At 41.3% G+C, this 18,465-nt stretch overlaps 1 protein-coding gene and 1 long non-coding RNA gene across 6 annotated transcripts in view; one reads left to right on the top strand and one right to left on the bottom strand.

Annotated features, from left to right (window-relative positions):
* The window catches only part of THSD4 (thrombospondin type 1 domain containing 4), a 551,036-nt gene that overhangs the window by 454,382 nt on the left and 78,189 nt on the right, over positions 1-18,465 (top strand). For all 5 annotated transcript variants that reach the window (XM_023654498.2, XM_023654473.2, XM_070234557.1 and 2 more), the window contains one exon: positions 3,316-3,520. In XM_023654498.2, coding sequence (XP_023510266.1) covers positions 3,316-3,520 — 205 coding nt within the window. The remainder of the gene's footprint in view (positions 1-3,315; positions 3,521-18,465) is intronic.
* LOC138917511 (uncharacterized) lies at positions 9,599-13,154 on the bottom strand. Its single transcript, XR_011425695.1, has 2 exons — positions 12,635-13,154; positions 9,599-11,661 (listed from the first exon to the last, which is right to left on the bottom strand). It is a non-coding gene; the product is annotated as an uncharacterized lncRNA (long non-coding RNA).

The raw sequence follows: 18,465 nt of genomic DNA, 5'->3' as shown, positions 1-18,465 counted from the left end.
AAAATATAGCAAACATGGCATTTTGAAAGTCTAATTGGATATGGATGAACATACTGAGATGATGTTCTTTTATTGTCAGAAATAATGTTTTACAGAGAAGCTATTTGTGAAGAGAGACCAGTTATTATTGATGGACTAATGTGCACTCAAGAATATGGAAGTAATAATGCAGACTTATGGTACCTGCAGAAAGATGTCAATCAAACGTGAAGTTGGAGGGGAAAGAATGAACACTTTCTGATTTGACTTTGCCTGTAGGATTTGACCTGTAGGACTCAGATGAACAGACCCAGGATTGTTGAACAAAATCAAAAGTGGACTCTGAATGGTTTACTGACCACTTTGCCCCCTCAGATGTGTTCTGACAATTGCTCTTAGAATTCAAGAACCAACACAAGCCTATGATTCAGCAAACATGTGTCTCAACTTTTAGAATACCATTCTGACTTCAAGTACCATTTCCTATCCCTATAACCCAGGGAAATACTCCTGTCATCCCAATATTTCATTGTCCAAACTACACTCCACTCATTTCCATCTGTCCATGGAAATGTGACAGAATTCTTTGCTCAGACCACATGTTCCAACTTTAGACTCAGGAAACATGATTGTGAGTCCTATAGAGTCAGCTCCAGAAGTGGAAAAGGATTCCATAAAGATCATTCCATTCTGTTTAAGGTTTAATTGCCCCAAGAGAAACATGAATAGGGAGGAGGAAGATAAAGCAAAAAGATCTTGGAATGAATAATAGGAAGATTCTTTGGGGGAGGAAATGCAGGAGGGTCAGAGTTCCTTTAAGCACTGATGAGGCTGCCTGTACAAGGAGCACCCCGTTAGTTAGACGCATATCATCCAGCATGCTGATGTTTCGGGCCCTTGCTTCCCTGCACCCTTCTGCCCTGGGAAAAAGGCTTTGGGGGAGCCAACAAAAGTCCTGCTGGTCAGCACTTCAGAGCCAGTGACCCAGGGGGCCCAGATCTCAACCAATTTGATTTGATTTCGTAAGAAACTGTGACTGAGGACACTCCTTTGGGGTCGGGGGTACTTTGCTAAGTGTTTGCATTGTCTCTCATTTAGAACAGAAGTCTTGGGGACAAACCCCAATTTTTTTAAATTAAGATTATGATAGTTAACAACCTTGTGAAATTACAGTTGTACGTTATTATTAGTCATGTTGTAGGTACACCGCTTCACCCTTAGTGCCCTCCCCCATCCTCCCTTTCCCCTGGTAACCACCGATCAGTTCTCTTTGTCTATACGTTAACTACCACCTATGAGTGGAGTCATACAGAGTTCGTCTTTCTCTGTCTGGCTTATTTCACTCAACATAATACCCTCAAGGTCCATCCATGTTGTTGTGAATGGGACGACTTTGTCCTTTTTTAGAGCTGAGTAGTATTCCCTTGTATATATATACCATATCTTCTTTATCCAATCATCAGTTGCTGGGCACTTAGGTTGGTTCCATGTCTTGGCTATTGTGAATAATGCTGCAATGAACATAGGGGTGCATGGGACTTTTGGAATTGCTGATTTCAGGTTCTTAGGATAGATACCCAGTAGTGGGAGGCTGGGTCATAAGGTATTTCTATTTTTAATTTTTTGAGAAATCTCCATCCTGTTTTCCATAGTGGCTGCACCAATTTGCATTCCCACCAACAGTGTATGAGGGTTCCTTTTTCTCCACAGCCTCTCCAACATTTGTCACTTTTTGTTTTGGATATTTTTGCCATTCTAACAGGTGTAAGGTGATATCTTAGAATAGTTTTGATTTGCATTTCCCCGATGATTAGTGATGATGAGCATCTTTTCATGTTTCTGTTGGCCATCTGTATATCTTCTTTGGAGAAATGTCTGTTCATGTCCCCTGCCCATTTTTTGATCGGGTTGTTTGATTTTTTGTTGTTGAGCTGTGTGAGTTCTTTATATATTATGGAGATTAACCCTTTGTCAGATAAATAACTTGTAAATATTTTTTCCCAATTAGTGGGATGTTTTTTTGTTTCAATTCTGTTTTCCCTTGCTCGTTAGTCTGATGAAGTCCAATTTGTTTATTCTTTCTATTGTTTCCCTCATCTGAGGGGTTATGGTGTCCGAAAAGATTCTTTTGAAACTGATGTCAAAGAGTGTACTGCCTATATTCTCTTCTAGAAGACTTATTGTTTCAGGCCTAATCTTTAGGTCTTTGATCCATTTTGAGTTTATTTTTGTGAATGGTGAAAAAGAATGGTTAATTTTCATTCTTTTACATGTGGCTGTCCAGTTTTCCCAGCACCATTTGTTGAAGAGACATTCTTTTCTCCATTGTAGGCCCTCAGCTCCTTTGTCAAAGATTAGCTGTCCATAGATGTGTGGTTTTATTTCTGGGCTTTCAATTCTGTTCCATTGATCTGTGCACCTGTTTTTGTACCAGTACCATGCTGTTTTGATTACTGTAGCTTTGTAGTATGCTTTGAAGTCAGGGATTGTGATGCCTCCTGCTTTGTTCTTCTTTCTCAGGATTGCTTTAGCAATTCGGGGTCTTTTCTTGCCCCATATGAATTTTAGGATTCTTTGTTCAATTTCTGTAAAGAATGTCTTTGGGATTCTGATTGGGATAGCGTTGAATCTGTAGATTGCTTTAGGTAGTATGGACATTTTAACTATGTTTTTTCTTCCAGTCCATGTGCATGGAATGTCTTTCCATCTCTTTATGTCATCATCGATTTCTTTCAAGGAAGTCTTGTAGTTTTCGTTGTATAGATCTTTCACTTCCTTGGTTCAATTTATCCCAAGGTATTTTATTCTTTTTGTTGCGATTGACAAACCCCAATTTTAGGTGTGGTACTTATCGTGGTCCCCAAGAGCTTCTTTATGTAAAAATCCCAGCATGGTCCAGCCTCTCCTCTCTCAGAGTCCAACAGAGGGATGGATTTGTGGGACAACTTCACTGTCCACCCTGTGTAAATACATTTCCGGCCCCCACACTCTCCCTTTTCCTTTTCTCTGCATTATTTTTCTCCTGATCATTTACCACCACCAAGCATACTCTCTTTTGTTTACTTGTCTTGTTTACTGTCTGTGGCCCCCATCCCACCCCTAGAATGTACATTTCACACATACCTAGAAGAAAAGTTCCTTTCCCAAAGTAAGTGTTCCGTGAATATCTGTTGAATGAAGGGAAGAATGAACTTGTTCATCTGCAGGAGCTGGATGGGGGCAAGAGGAAAGTCAGTTCGAGTCCCACCAATAGATCTTCAGTTTCCCCTCTCCCTTTCTTCCCCCAGTGCTTCTGTTACATGCTACAAGAGTCTTTTGTTTTCCACCTCTTTGCAGAGCATTGGCTGCGATGACTACCTAGGCTCCGACAAAGTCGTGGACAAATGCGGGGTGTGCGGAGGCGATAACACGGGCTGTCAGGTTGTGTCGGGCGTGTTTAAGCATGCCCTCACCAGCCTGGGCTACCATCGAGTTGTTGAGATTCCCCAAGGAGCCACAAAAATCAACATCACCGAGATGTACAAGAGCAACAACTATTTGGGTAAGCTTGGGCTTTTTCCAGAGGAAACCATCTGTCGCTATCAGATGATTTATTCCTTCCAGGATCGTGACACAGCAGGGTCCAGAGGTCCTTGGACACGTAGAAGGTGCCACTGGGGAATGTCAAGGCACCACCTGGCCTCTGCCTTGAAATGAGAGGCTTGGGTGGAGAAAGTAAAAAAAGTCCCTTTTCCAAGTAAATGTTTAATATCTACACATTTAGGCCAGCCTCTGTTCCTTCCAAGAGAAACATGGTTATGAAATTGATAACAGGCTAAATTGTTTCTCTGAGATGGGAGAGGCTCTTTGAAAAATGAGGAGATCTGCCAGTCTTTGTTCTGTTGGAGTTTGAGGTGGCCAGGAGGAGTTGATGATCCTGTCTGGACCTTCACTCCCTGGGGTCCAAAGCAAAAGCCATTTTTCACTTCTTTCTGCTTCACCCGCCTGGGGCAGCAGTGTGTGTATAGTAGGAGTGTATCTTCTGAACAGCTGCAGAACCCCTCAGCAGTCACTTTGGGCACTGTCATCAAGGTTGAGAGGCCATTTTTAACCCATTTTCCTACCAAAAGAGATCTTTGTTGATACTTCCTTCTGAGTTTCTGGCTGATTGCATCTTATGCACAGCAAATCGAGTCACAAATTAATTTTTACCAACTTCTAATTCATGTAAGCATATACAAATCAGTTAAAAAAATAATATAAGGAAAGCAGTTTCTTAAAGTCATTTAATGAACAGCAGTATTCATTTTTATTTTTTCATTATTTATTTAACAGAAACTTAAATAGAACAGACTATGTGCCAGGCACTATTCTTAGTGCTTTACAAGCATTAAATCATTGAACCCTCTCAACAGTCCTAGGGGATAGGAGCTTTTTCCATCCTCATTTTATAGATAAGGAAACAGGCACAGAGAGATTATATAACTTTCCAAGGCCACACAGCCAGGAAAAGGTGAAGCTGGGATTCAAACCCAGGCAGTCTGTCTCCAAGCATGGTAGTCTGCCAAGAGATGACACCCGCAAGCAGTTCTAGAACCTGAGTTCTTCTGGTACGCCATTGGCCAGGCGGCAGTCAATGGCTGCAGCAGGTGGGAGATGACTAACTTTGCAAATTTTGAGTATCAGAATCACCCCAGAAGGTAACTCTGGACCCAAGAACTCCAGATTCTGCAGCTCTTCCTTCTCTGCCCAGTCAAGCAACCAAAATTAGCTTCGCTTGGTTTTATTGGTAAGAGGAGGAAGGGGCGGCAGATGGGACTTGAAGACAAATCCAACTGAAGAGGAAAGCTGTTACATTTGCTCTGGCAAAGCCAGGAGCCACTATGGTGGCAGTGAGCCTAGTTTACCACTGAGTGGTTTGCGTGTTATTTTTATTTGCAAAAAATAGTCTTTGCGTGTTTCCTCCTTTCTTTTGTACTATTAGGAGATCCCATCTCCATAAACATCCTGTCTCCTAGAATGGAACATGTTCTTCGGGGGATTATTTGAAGCCTGATTGTGTCCAAATGCACCAGCAAACAATGCCACTTTTTATGAGCTTTGTGTTGTTTTTAGTAAATTTTCCCTGGCTCGAATTCGTCCTATTCAGTAAGTGGTTTTTAAGCTGTGCCCTCTGGAGAGAAAATATGTTATCCTGTGTGAATGTCTGGATGTCTGAACGGAAACTGCTCTCAGAGACTCAGTGTTTTCATCTAGAGTATGGGCGAAGAATCCTGGCCTTACAAGTATTTTCGTGAGACTCAATGGGATAACAGATATTCAGGACCCAGCAGAGCCGCTGGCACTTATTAGCTCTTGACAAATGTTTCTTCCTTTTCTTTTGTCTCAGAAAACTTGTCAAAGCTTTCTGAAATCCAGATTCCCTCTCCCCCTAAAAAAGATGAAGAGGAGGCAGAAGAGAAGGGAAGTAACCAGAGTCAATGGGAGGGTGACTCAGAAAGGCAAGTTCAATTTCCTCTGCCCAGCGACCAGCGGGGTACATGAGAAATCCAGAGTCCGTGGCAGTATTACAGGAGGCCACGTGGGCAAAGGAGGGAGGATGGAAACGGAAGAACAGGCTGTAGTGAAAGGAGGTTCCAGAGGTGATGAACAGGAGCTTCTGTCTGTAGCACTTCAGCATCACTTGGGTAGCATCACCTGGAATGCCCTTTTTTTCCTTTTTTTATTCCTTTTGCTATTGAGATATAATTCACATACCATAAAATTCACTCTTTTAAAGTGTACAGTGGGTGCTATGGTCTTTTTCTTATCACAGATTCTCTTTACCTATCCCACTTATCCTGCTAAATCTCCTGTTCTGTGAAGTCTATATATTTTAAAAGTTGAATTGCATGGCATTGCTGAGATGCTGTATCAGCCACTAGAGCACAGATCTAGCCACTCTTGAACCACCCAGTGACTGTCTTTTACATTACACATTTTCAAACATTGAAACATTTTTCAAAGAGATATGTGGTGGGTTTCTCCACAATTTTCCAGGTAATGATGAAGGTTTCAGTTTTCTTACTTTGTGATTTCTGGCTACGTGAACTGTATTTTGTATAAAAATTTGACTTGACGCACAAAACTGATTTGGCTGTTTGCATACATTTCTTCTACAGAATAGGCAATTTCGAAGAAATGAATAGTTCAAATCTGTATCATTGCTTTTAAAAAATGCACAACTTTTTTTCAGTTGCCTTATTGTTTTCCAGAATTACCTTTAGTTATTTGTAAGGCAAATCAAACTTTCCTTGTGAAATACTTGGTATTTTGTAATGACTGCCTGTCCACACTTTCTGGAGATAGAAAGTAGATTTCTGTGAAAACAGAAGGACTTGTGTTATTAGTGCTGAAGAAGATGGTTTAATCATCTCATTTTAAAAGATTTTTTTAAGAGGTTGGCCCAGTGGCATAGTGGTTGAGTTTGCGTGCTCTGCTTCAGCGGCCTGGGGTTTGCAGGTTCATGGGTTTGGATCCTGGCTACAGACCTGCATACCACTCATCAAGCCATGCTGTGGCAGCATCCCACATATGAAATAGAGGAAGACTGGCACAGATGTTAGCTCAGTAACAATCTCCCTCAAGCAAAAAGAGGAGGATTAGCAATGGATGTTAGCTCAGGGCCAATCTTCCTCACCAAAAAAAGAAAGAAAAAATTTTTTAAACCTTCAATATTTAAATAACTTACTCTAGGCTAGTCACTTAGGCAATAATAGTAATCATGCTGTATGTGTAATGCTTCAGTCTCCAAGCTTTTTTCCATGCATGGTCTTCTGACTTTGAAAACTAGACATTCTTTACTTTGCTTGCCCTAAAAAAGATTTGGAGTATCTTACTAAAGGAGCAATTATAGAGTTAGGGGGTGAAAATTGAAATTAAAAAGTCAAGAACTACACAGAAGAAAGAGGCATATATACCAAAAACCTTGGCTAATATGTAAAGAGTGACAGTGCATTCAACCTGACCCTGAGTTTATGGCTTAATTTGGTCTGGCCGTCAAGAACTGGACCTGCTGGACTCAGTTTCCAATGGCCTGAGGTCTGGCCCTGGCCCTGCCATAACTCACAGGGGCACTGGCCCACGTGGAGCTGGGGAGGACAGGCCAACCCTGCACTTCACGATGCTCACTGTTTCTCTGAGCGAAGCTACAGAAACCATGACCTTTAATGGTGTGCAGATTTCAGGAGACGGGATGTTTATTCATCTCATTTTAGGCAGGAAACCATGAAATTCTGTATTATTGAGCTCCACCTTTCGGTGTTTATTTGAATTTGTTCACATGCTGCAAAATGTAAACTAGTTGATGGATGATGGATCCTCAGATCTCTTTTTTATTTTAATGAAAAAGGCTATGGAACCTCTGTATCTGTTGTAGGCTGTGGATTCTCCTTTTGCATGTGAGTTATTCTGAACCGTGCTCTTTGAAAATAAAAAGTTGAATCTAATTTTATTTAAATGATTGACATTTTTTATTACTTCCTTCTTCCTTAGTAATAAGATGTTGTAAAATTATTTCAGCCGCAATATCAAAGATTGGCAGAGTTCGGTCAGCTCAGCTTACTAATGTCATTATGTAACCGTTAAGAAATCAGACGTAAAAGCATGCCAAGCAAAAATTGATGCTACAGGATACGTTCCCCCTGCCAACGTGGTGCACTGTCAGAGAGCCTTAGACTTGGAAGGGGTTTTTCAAGATCTGTACTCTTTTAAAAATAAACTGGCGATACTTTTACTTTTAAGCATGTTTTCTTAAACGTTTTGAACAGTAATAATAATGGGCAGCATTTTAAAAATCAAGTATCATGAATCATCTATAATTTGCAACCCTTTATTTATTAGTTCAGCAGCTTTCTATATGGGAAAGATTGGAGTATTCGGATTATATGATGTCTGACGTTTGCATAACAATGAATCCCAAAGATTTGTTCATATGCATTATAAAAATTTTGAACGATACAGACAGTATAGGACAAAAAAATGAAATTCCTTCATGCCAACGCCCTGCCCGATCCACTGCCTTCAAGAGCAAAGACAGATGAATGACCACTCCTAACAGTTCAGTGTACACCTTCCAGTCATTTATGGAAGTACAAATAAATATGTGTTTTCTAAAATTAATGTTACTATACACACTTTTTGCAATTTGCTTCTTTATTTTAGTATTATATTATGATATCTTTTCATATCAGTGCATATAAAGCTAATTCATTATTTTTTTGAATGGAGAATATTCCTTGCAATGATGTAATATAATCTATTTGAGCTTTTCTCTATTGAGAAGTGTTTAAATTGTCTCTAGTTTTCTAATATTGCGAGTAATACTTTAGATTTTTGGTTCAAGATGGCAGACTGAGTACATGAGTTTTTCTTCCCTTCCTCACAAAATTCCATCAAAAAGATACTAAAAGAATAAGAGAAGATATAGCCTACAACCACTAAGAAAACAGGAGTTGAGGGGGTGGGGATCTGTTAAATAATTTTAACAAATTTCTGGAACAACGTTCTGAAAGCAGATGGAAGAATGTTGACTAATAGAGCAGAGGGAATCACAGCTTAGGTAGCAGAAGGGACTTTGATGAGGAGGGCCTGGCCTGCATGCAGAGCCCCAGGAGCCTCTGAATCTGGGAGGCAGCAGGTAAAATGGAAAGCAGGAGGGAAGAATGGAGCTGAAAAATGGAAGAATAGTGAAAAGACCTGTATTTGAGCAGGTACGCTCAGAACACACATTCAGAATGCTGGCATAGACCGCCTTATCCAAAAGCCGAAGGGAAGTAGGGCCTGCGTGAGACGATTGATGGTCCAAGACCTCAGCATGCCATCTGGAAATGGAGGAAGGAGCAGCTTAGCGACGGGTACCCCATTCTCTCCCCCTCCAGAACTTGCCTGTTAACGGGCCCCACTGCCGTCTACAGAGTTCTCCGGCAGCCTTCCCATTGCTTTTGTCTGAGATATCAATGGATAACTGAAAAGAACATGAATGGACAACCAAGGATCACTAGATGTTTTTTACCTATAGCATGAACAAGAAAACCCAAAGTAGTTTCTAGAAGAAACAGAGCAAATTCTTGGAGAAGAAAACTTAAAGAAAATTTCTCTAATAAGTAATGCTCCCATGAATATCCTAGTACATATATCTTTTCATACTTACATAAATATTTCTGTAGGATAGACTCCTAGAAATAGAATTTGTAGGTCAAATGGAATGAACATTTAAAATTCTGAAAGATAAAAGCAAAATTCCTCTTCAAAGTAGTTGTACCAATTTACATCCCCCACCAAAAGTGCATGGAAGAGGGGCTGGCCCCGTGGCCGAGTGGTTGGGTTCGCGCGCTCCGCTGCGGGCGGCCCAGTGTTTTGTTGGTTCGAATCCTGGGCGCGGACATGGCACTGCTCATCGGACCACGCTGGGGCAGCGTCCCGCATGGCACGGCTGGAGGGGCCCACAACGGAGAATACACAACTATGTACCGCGGGGCTTTGGGGAGAAAAAGGAAAGGATAAAATCTTTAAAAAAAAAAAAAAAAGTGCATGGAAGAATCCTTTCTCTACAGCCTTATCAACACTAAATATTATGAATGTACTTGATTTTTAGTATATCTTTCTTATTTGCATTTTCCTGTCCACTCATTTTTATTTGTACTTCTCTGAATTTGCTGTTTTTAAATTGTTTGTAGTTTTCTTACTGATTTTAAGAACTCATATATATTATGAATTATAACCATTTTCTGCTGGTGTGTATATAAGTCTTTATCTCGTGTTTCGCCTCTGCTTATGGTATCTATTAATCTGTGGGGAAAATTTTTAATCTTTATTTAGTCAGATCTGTCAATCATTTCTTTTATGGCTAGTGGGTTTTGTCTTACTTAGGAAGACCTGTCCACCTCCAATATTATAAAATTATTCCCTGATACTTTCTTCTATTACTTTTATAGTTATATTTTTATAGGTAAATACTTAATCTACCTGGAATTAATTTCCAGCAGAACAAAAGAGAAACAAAAGTGGACATGCGTGTTCAGTATCTCTCCTGTGTCAACCTCATTCTAATCAGAAAATGGATTCCTCAGGGTATAAATTTATGATCATGTATTTACTACCCCTTCCACCCCGCTGCATCCAGGGCCTTGAGTGGTGTTTCTCTGCTCTTGCTCTTATCTAGTCTCCAGTTCTTGGCCTTGTCTTCCATTTATGGTCCAGTACTGCCTGTTGAAATGGCCCTTTGCAGAGCTACCATTTCTGGCTTGGATGCTCTTGAACAAGTTCCTTAACTTTTTTGAGATTTGTTTTTGTCATAGGTAAAATAGGAAAACAGTTGTAATTTCAGAGAGCTGTTGACTTTAAATGAGATAATGTATGTAAAATACCTAGCATCTTAAAGGTACTCAGAAACTGTCCGTTCCCTTATCTCCCTGCGTCAGTGGTTCTCACTCTGGCTGCTCACTGGAATCACAGGAGGCATGATATTTGAGGCATATTTGAAATAGCCCAATGCCTGGCTCTCACCTGCAAATTTAATTGGTCTGGGGCACAGCTTGGGTGTCAGGATTATTTAAGCTCCTTAGGTGATTCCAATGTCTTTTCAAGGTAAAAGACCATTTCTCTATGTCAGTGGATCTCAATTTGGGGCTATTTTGCCCACCACCCACCCATGCATATAGCACTATCTGGAGACATTTTTGATTGTTACAGCTGGGGTAGGGGAAGAGGTTGCTACTGACATGGGATGGATAGAGGCCAGGGATGCTGCTAACCATCCTACAATGCACAGGACAGCCCCACGACAAAGACTTATCCAGCTGCAAATGTCAGTAGTGCTGAGATGAGAAACCTTGGCCTATGTGATCACTAAGATCCCTTTTAGTGCTAAAGTTCATGGGTCATTTACTTCAGAATGCTGTCTAAAAAATAATAAGTGTCTAAGGTACTATTAGAATAACTTTTTATCTACCATTAAATTTGCGTTTATCAGCTCACTCTGAATTCTTAGTTTCTGCTTCAAGCCCCTCCTTCAGTTTACCTTCAATATTTCATTCAATTTCTTGGCCGTGGGCCCCTGAATTGCAGCCCCAGCAACAGAAGTTCCAGCTTAAAATGCCTTCCTATAGCCTGCCTTTCTGGTATTTGGAGTCCTTGCTTGCTTTGTTAATATGTGGCATAGAAATAAAAGACAGAAAAGGAAAAGCAAAGAGAGTTCGATTTTTCATTCGAATTCCCATAGGACTGATCATATCTCCAGTTTGGCACTTACCGTATTTTATTGTAATTTATCTGTTTACGTGTCTGTGCTCTCCCCAGTTAGGCTGTGTACTTCTTGAGGATAAACAGTGTAGCCTCAGACATTCCTTCTCTCAAGTGCCCACCATGTGCTAGCAACTGTGCTGTGTAGCGGGGATACAGAAATCTGTTCTGGCTCTCCTGAGGCTACGCATGTGCTGTGCAGCCCATTTTTGGGGTCTGTGCTCAGACCCCCTTAGCCCACCTTGATCACGAGACCCCACTCATGGTAGTGGAGTCATAAGTTCCCCATAGACTGTTGGAATCCTGGATGGGCGTCCCTCAGGTAATACTCACAGCGCTCACGGGCAGGTGGGCGGGCGGCCGGGGGAATATCAGCATCTGCGTTTGTGGTTGAGGACACTGAGGCCAGCATGGTTGAAGGACCTGCCCAGGAGAACAATTTGTGTGTGGTTCAGTTAGGACTCAGATCCAGGCTCGGTCTTTGCTCATGATTGACATTCTATGTGCATGCCCATGGCCATTGGCAAGAAAAGTGTGGCGGTGGTGATAGGTGTGGGAGAACTTATGCATTCCCCTGCCCCGCCGGTAGAAAAAGTATATGTTCTAATTCCCTGCAGCCTTTCTGTCCCCTCCACACTGTTCCATCCCTACCCCCACTATTACCTCAAACTTGATTAAAATCATTTGGCCTACCCTCACATTGGGAATCCTTAGACTAGGTTGCCATGGTTATATCTTAGCCACCATCTGCCTGAGCAGAGTTCTGAAACTAGCATCTAAAAGAACATCCGGCTCTTAAAAAGATTAGAACATTTTGGAGTAATAAAACATCATGTTGTTTTTTTCTTTTCTTTTCTTAAATTGTGGTAAAATTTTTTATTGTAACAGTTTTTAAGAATACAATTCAGTGGCATTAAGTACAGTCATGATGCTGTGCATCCGTCACCACAATCCATTTCCAGAACTTTTTCATCATCCCAAAAGCTTTTCCTAATAAACCATAGTTCCCCGTGTCCCTCTATCCCAAACCCCTGGTAACTTCTGTTCTACTTTCTATCTCATGAATTTCCCTGTTCTAGGTACCTCAGTCAAGTGGAATCATACAGTATTTGTCCTTTGGTGTCTGGATTATTTGACTTAGCATACTATTTTCAAGGTTCATCCATGTTGTAGCATGTATCAGAAATTTATTCCTTGGTATGTATATACCACATTTTGTTTCTCCACCCATCTCTTGATGGACAGTTGGGTTGTTTCCCCTTTTTAGCTATCGTGAAAAATGCTGCTGCACATGTCTGTTTGAGTCCCTGCTTTCAATCCTTTTGGGTCTATACCTAGGAGTGGAATTGCTGGGTCATATGGTAATTCCATGGTTAATTTTTGAAGAACCACCGACCTGTTTTCCACAGTGGCTGCACCATGTTTCATTCCCACCGGCAGTGCACAAAGGTTCCAATTTCTCCACATCCTTGCCAACACTTCAAGCACGTTTTTAAAGGAGTGCTTAAGCTGGTGATATGACAGGCACCCAGTGGTCTGCTTTCAGGCATCGGACAGGATGCTGAGATGGCCTTTGAGATCCTCCTCGGTTACCTGCTGCGAGTAGTGGCAGCCCCAGGAGACAGTCAAACCACAAACGCCGCAGAGTGGTATCCTGACTCGTGGCTGGATGTTCCTCATCAGTGCTGGCTCAGGAGAGGAGGTGATCACTGAGTGTTTGGTTTTTTATTTGGACTCAGTTCTCACGTTTTGTTCAGCAGCAAGCTTTTATGATTTCTGTCCAAAACCAAATCTTCGCAAAACAAAGATCCTGTGCCAGAGAGACGTGCCTTCTTGCTGTGATTTGGAAAGATGCTGTTGTTTGTTTTAGCACTCCTGGACTTCATTTTGCCTTACATACTTTCCACCTGGTGTCTGACAGCGTGCTTCCCTTTGATTTGGGAAAGCTCTGATGTTCTTGCGTCTGTTTACATGGGCTTTCTTTGCACTTTTTCAGTCGTTTGGCCTTGAAAAGCTTTCAGATACGCTGGAACAAAGGGAAATCGACTCCACCCCACCCTCTTGTGCTCATTGTTGTTTCACATTTTCTGCTTTTTAGTCAGCACCTAGTTGCCTGGAAATGTAAGACTGCGTTTGCCTGTTTGTACCTGGATTTGCCTTTAGTTTTGGTGGGGAATCGTTAGGCTGTGATTTGGTTTTGCTTTTAATTGTATCGTCTGTCTCGGACGTATGCAAAGCTCCCACACCTGCTTTTCTACACCTGATGAGACGCTTTCCTCCAATGCAGGAAACGGCTGCCAAGCCGGCTGGGTCTTGGATTTTTATGGAGGTGATTTGACAGCCCTCTCCCTCAGGGAGAACAGCCTCTCTCAGCCGGCTCTGGGCAGCAGCACCTCCTGACAGCATCTTCTCTGGGGCTGCTAATCGCTCCCAGGTCTCCTACCTGGATTAGGGTAATACTTAGAAGCCGTTATCTGTGAGTCCAGCATGGATAATGCTGTCCTCAATCTGTCCATTTTCTAACCCGCTTGGAAGTGCCTCTAAGCCTTCCCTCTTTGAATCAAAGTCTGGCTTTTTGCAGTGTATTAGATTGCTGAGCTTTCACATTAGGGAATCAATACAAGTTAAGCCTCCAGAAGAGATAGCTAAGGTTTAAACAACAGTTCGTACATATGATTGACTTAACAAAAGAGAAGTGACCGCTGAGAAAAACAGTAACTTCAAGACTTTCTTAGCCTCCACCTGGGGCCCACCCGCCTTTGCGCCCTCATGGTCCTGGCTCTCCTCTGGAAGCTCCCTTACTTTCTCCCTCAAGGATGAGAGCTTCAGAAATGGGCAGTCTGCCTCCAGGATCGTCCCCTCCTCGTCTCACCTTCCCACAGGAGAAATTGAGCACCCTCTGCCCTTCTCTCGTTAAGGAGAACTCTAGTCAGATCCTGCTCTTCTTCTAAACCTTTAATTCTTGCTAATAAATTCCTGAAGGGGTGAGCTTTGAAGATAAGCCTCTTTTCTCCTTCTAATTGTGGGTGCCTTTAGTGGCTCTTCTGCCGCCCTTTCCGCCAAGCGTCAACAGCTCTTAGAACTTTCGGCAGTTCTACTCTACCCTTTCCCCAAGCCAGACTCTATTCTTTGAATTAGAAATCATGTAAATGTCAGCATGAGGAAGGTCCACTCCCTCTCAGTTCAAGTTGATATTTCTGTCCTTCTCTGGAAAATGTGCTTTCCCATAGTCCCACCCCTTCACCTTCCTTTGTGGCCTGACAGTCACACCTTTATTTATTATGCTTTGGGGGCAAAATTTGTCTCCTTGATCAGTATTTATTTCTCCTTTTATCTAGTAGTTATATAATCTGATTAGATAAAACATTGCTCTTTATTGGACTTGATATTCATGCAAAATAATGAAACATTTCAGTGAATATCTATAAGCACCTACTGTGTGCAGTGCATTGCAGGGACATGAAGTTGAACAATACATGGTCCCTGCCCGCAAGGTGTTTACAATCTGTTTGAGAATCTCTGATGACTTTGATGAAGGACCCAGCACTATGTCATGTAAAGGATGGAGAAATTATTTTTAGCAGGATAATCTGAGGAGGAACATGGGGAGGTGGTATTTAAACTGGGCTTTTAGAGCAGGGGTTAGCAACCTTTTTTTGGAAAGGGCCGTCTAGTAAGTATTTTAGGCTTTGCAGGCCATTTGGGCTCAGTTGCAGCTACTCTGCCACCATAGTGAGCAAGCAGCCAGAGACAATATGTGAATGAGTGGTGATGGCTGTGTCCCAGGAAAGCTTGATTTACAAAAAGGCAGCCACCAAATTTGGCTTCCATGCTGTAGTTTGCCAACACCTGTTTTAGAAGATGAGTAAGCTTTTGTGAGAAGAAATAGGGGAAAGAACTAAGGTACAGAGAAGGAGGAAATGTGAAGCTTGACTGGACATGGTGTCTTATAAATAAGTGAGGGTGGCCTTGACATTGGAGGCTGCAACTTTAGGATAAGGCTAGACTGTGGAATACCTTTCATCCCAAACTCCATCCTTTGGATTAATCTGTGGACAGTGGTCAGCCACTGAAGATGCTGGGCTGGAGGAGGGTTGTGACAGGATCATACCTCTGCTATAAAGGCGTTTTTTCACAGTAGTAGGAGAGGCAGGGAATGGAGAGCAACCGTTTCCAAAACGTCAGGTCTATACCAAGAGTCTGAGGACAGGAAAGGACTAATACCAAAGATGTTGGTGTATCATTGGGCTCAGTGATTCCAAACAATAAACTGAGCCTTAACTGAAAACCAGAGTTTACGTACATGTCTTTAATCCATGACATACGTTAAGCATCTTATTATGTAAAAATACACCAAAGTATTGCTAGATCATGAATCATAACATGTATTTGGTATTTTGAGATGATCTGGAGGAAACGAAAGTAGAAGAGACAGATGAATAATTTCAAGAGTTGGGAATTTACATGATCAATCTACTTCAAAAAAGAGAGAGATGATATACAAACGGAAATCTGAGTTGCATTTGGGAGAAACTAAGTTTCTTTTCTTGTCTCTAAAGCAGCACTCTTGACACCTAGCCTGGTCTTTTCTTCCCTGTTGGTGAGTTCTGGGGACACCAAAGCTAAATGGTTATCTAGATCTCTACCATGGCAATGACCTAGTCCTCACAGCGAGTTCTCATCAGGCAGCAGAGATCCTGTACCCATCCTTCATTCATGCTTTATTTAAATTGAATTTCTCTATTTTCGATTATCCCTAACAAGTCATATGTCTGATAAATTCCCAGAATTGCTGCAAGAAGACCAATATTAACCCTTAAGACGAATTTTTATTAGTATAGTAGAAATTTGTTCATCAAAGGAAAAGAATCTAGGGGCCAGCCCCATGGCCTAGTAGTTAAGTTCAGTGCACTCCACTTCGATGGCCTGGGTTCCCAGGTGCAGACCTACACCACTCATCAGCCATGCTGTGGCGGCATCCCACATACAAAATAGAGGAAGATTGGCACAGATGTTAGCTCAAGGCTAATCTTCCTCAGGGAAAAAAGAGGAAGATTGGCAACAGAAATTAGCTCAGGACGAATCTTCCTCAGCAAAAGAATCTAATGAACCAACTTAATGTTTCTTCTAAATAAATATTCCACGTTGTGATTAGCCTTTTCTTTACTTAGAAAAATATGAATGTCTAAGACTAACTTGGAATTTTAAGAAAAATTAGTAGTCACCAGTTTCACTGGCGAAAGTACCTGAAGTACAAAGTCTCCGACATTTCAGTACCAGCAGATTGTGCAGGTTGTGAAACGTACCTTTCTGGCTCTATGGTCTTCCATCGATTACTTGACCTTTCCATTATCATTTTCTTCATTTGTAAAATGAGTTCACAGTAATACTTATCTTGTAGGGTCATTGGGAGGATTAAATAGGAGACTACCAGTCAAGCATTTATTTAGCACAATGACTGACACAAAATACTTATTCGACAAGTATGAGATGTCATTATTACTATTTTTATTGTTGTTACTATTATATAAACTAGGCCAGGATTACATGGTTATAGATCTACGTATTTGCTCTTTGAGATTTTGTCTGGACAATAAAAACCTTTCCAAAAGCAAGACTTTTTTTCTGACCATACCAAGCCAATAGTAAAATCAAAGTTTGACAGCACGTGCATTTTTCTAAAGGACAGTGAACTAAATTAAGAGCTGTTTGGATCCTATCCAGTCGAGGCAGTGTCCTCTGATTCACCTCATTGGCTTGAGATGCTACTCTGAGATGTTCAGAGCTGCAATCAGGAGCCGATCAATGCTCATATTTAAGGTCTGGGCAAGGAATGCAGATTGGGCTTTTAGACATTCTGCTTTTAATACAATAGTGACTTTGTATTCTGTAATGTGTTGATCTTTAAAATGTTCAGCTGCATCTCAGAGACCCACAGAACAATGAAATTTCTGCTGTAAGCATGAGAGAGTGGAGGACGTGGACCCCCAGTACTGTTCAGCATGGGGACTCTTGGAGCCCCTGTGACACAGACCCCTCCTGGAAAGGGTCAAGACGTTTCAACCCAAGGTGTTTATGGACCTGCTTAGTTGAGGACAATTAAATCAGTTTAACTTTTCGTCATCTTTATCCTCTCTTCTCAAAGAGCAAATGAAAAAGACATGCCTGTTTCAGTGCAGAAAGCCTTATTTCTGTTCAGTGCCATCGGCTGGCCTAGCACTTATTTATTTGTTAAATAAGCTTTCTATTGAAATTTTAAGTATAAATACATAGGAAAAGTTCTCAGTTCAAACTTATACAGATTTGTGGAATTTTCACAAAGTGAATACATGCACGTAACTAGTACCCAGTTCAAGAAATGGAACTTTATTGGCATCCAGCAGCCCCTTGCTGCACGCCCTCTCTCTGTCTCTGATCCTCCAGCCCCAAGAGGAACTGGACTGTTAACAACAGACATTAGTTTCACCTGTTTTTAAAAAACCTTATAGAAATGGAATAATACAGCATATACTCTTTTGTATCTGACTGTTTTGTTTAGGGGGAAGACACTAAACATTTTTAAGACTTAACCTGGAGTATAGTATAAAATGAGATTTCCTATAATATTTAGCCAATTTCCCAACCCAATTTGATTAATAATTCATTTATTTAACTTTGGACCTTTTGGAATGGGCTAAGTCCTCATCTGTATCCTAGGTCTGTTTCATGGCTATTTGTTCTGTTTTGTTTATCTGTCAAAGAATTTCTGTACCACATTTTGACTACTGTAGCTTTAAAATGTATTTTAACATTTGGCATGGCAAGTCTCCCCTTTTTCACTTCTTTTTAATAACATTTTAGATAATCTAGCATGTTTGTATTCCAAGTGAATTCTGGGACCATTTTGTGACATTAAAGGAAAAAAACTCCAATTGGTGTTTTCGTGTGATTGTGTTAAATCCACTCGATAAACATTTGTTGAGCACTTACTGTGTGCCAGGCTCTGTTCTAGGCACTGGAAATACCACAGAGAACAAGGGCAGATGCCTGCTCCATGACACTTACGTTCTAGTGGGGGAGACAGAGACAAAAGAACAAAGGATAATTGCAGTTGGTCGTACTGCTCTAAGGAAAATAAAACAGGGACAGAGGAAAAGGAGTGACTGGCTGGAGGAGCAGGGTGCTATTTGAGTTAGGTAGTCAGAGAAGGTCTCTCAGAGGAGGTGACACTTGAATTGGAACCTGCAT

The sequence above is a fragment of the Equus caballus genome, chromosome 1 (assembly GCF_041296265.1).
Source record: "Equus caballus isolate H_3958 breed thoroughbred chromosome 1, TB-T2T, whole genome shotgun sequence".
NCBI classification, from domain to species: Eukaryota; Metazoa; Chordata; class Mammalia; order Perissodactyla; family Equidae; genus Equus; species Equus caballus.
Note: the sequence above shows the minus strand (reverse complement) of the source record. Positions and strands in the feature narration are given on the sequence as shown.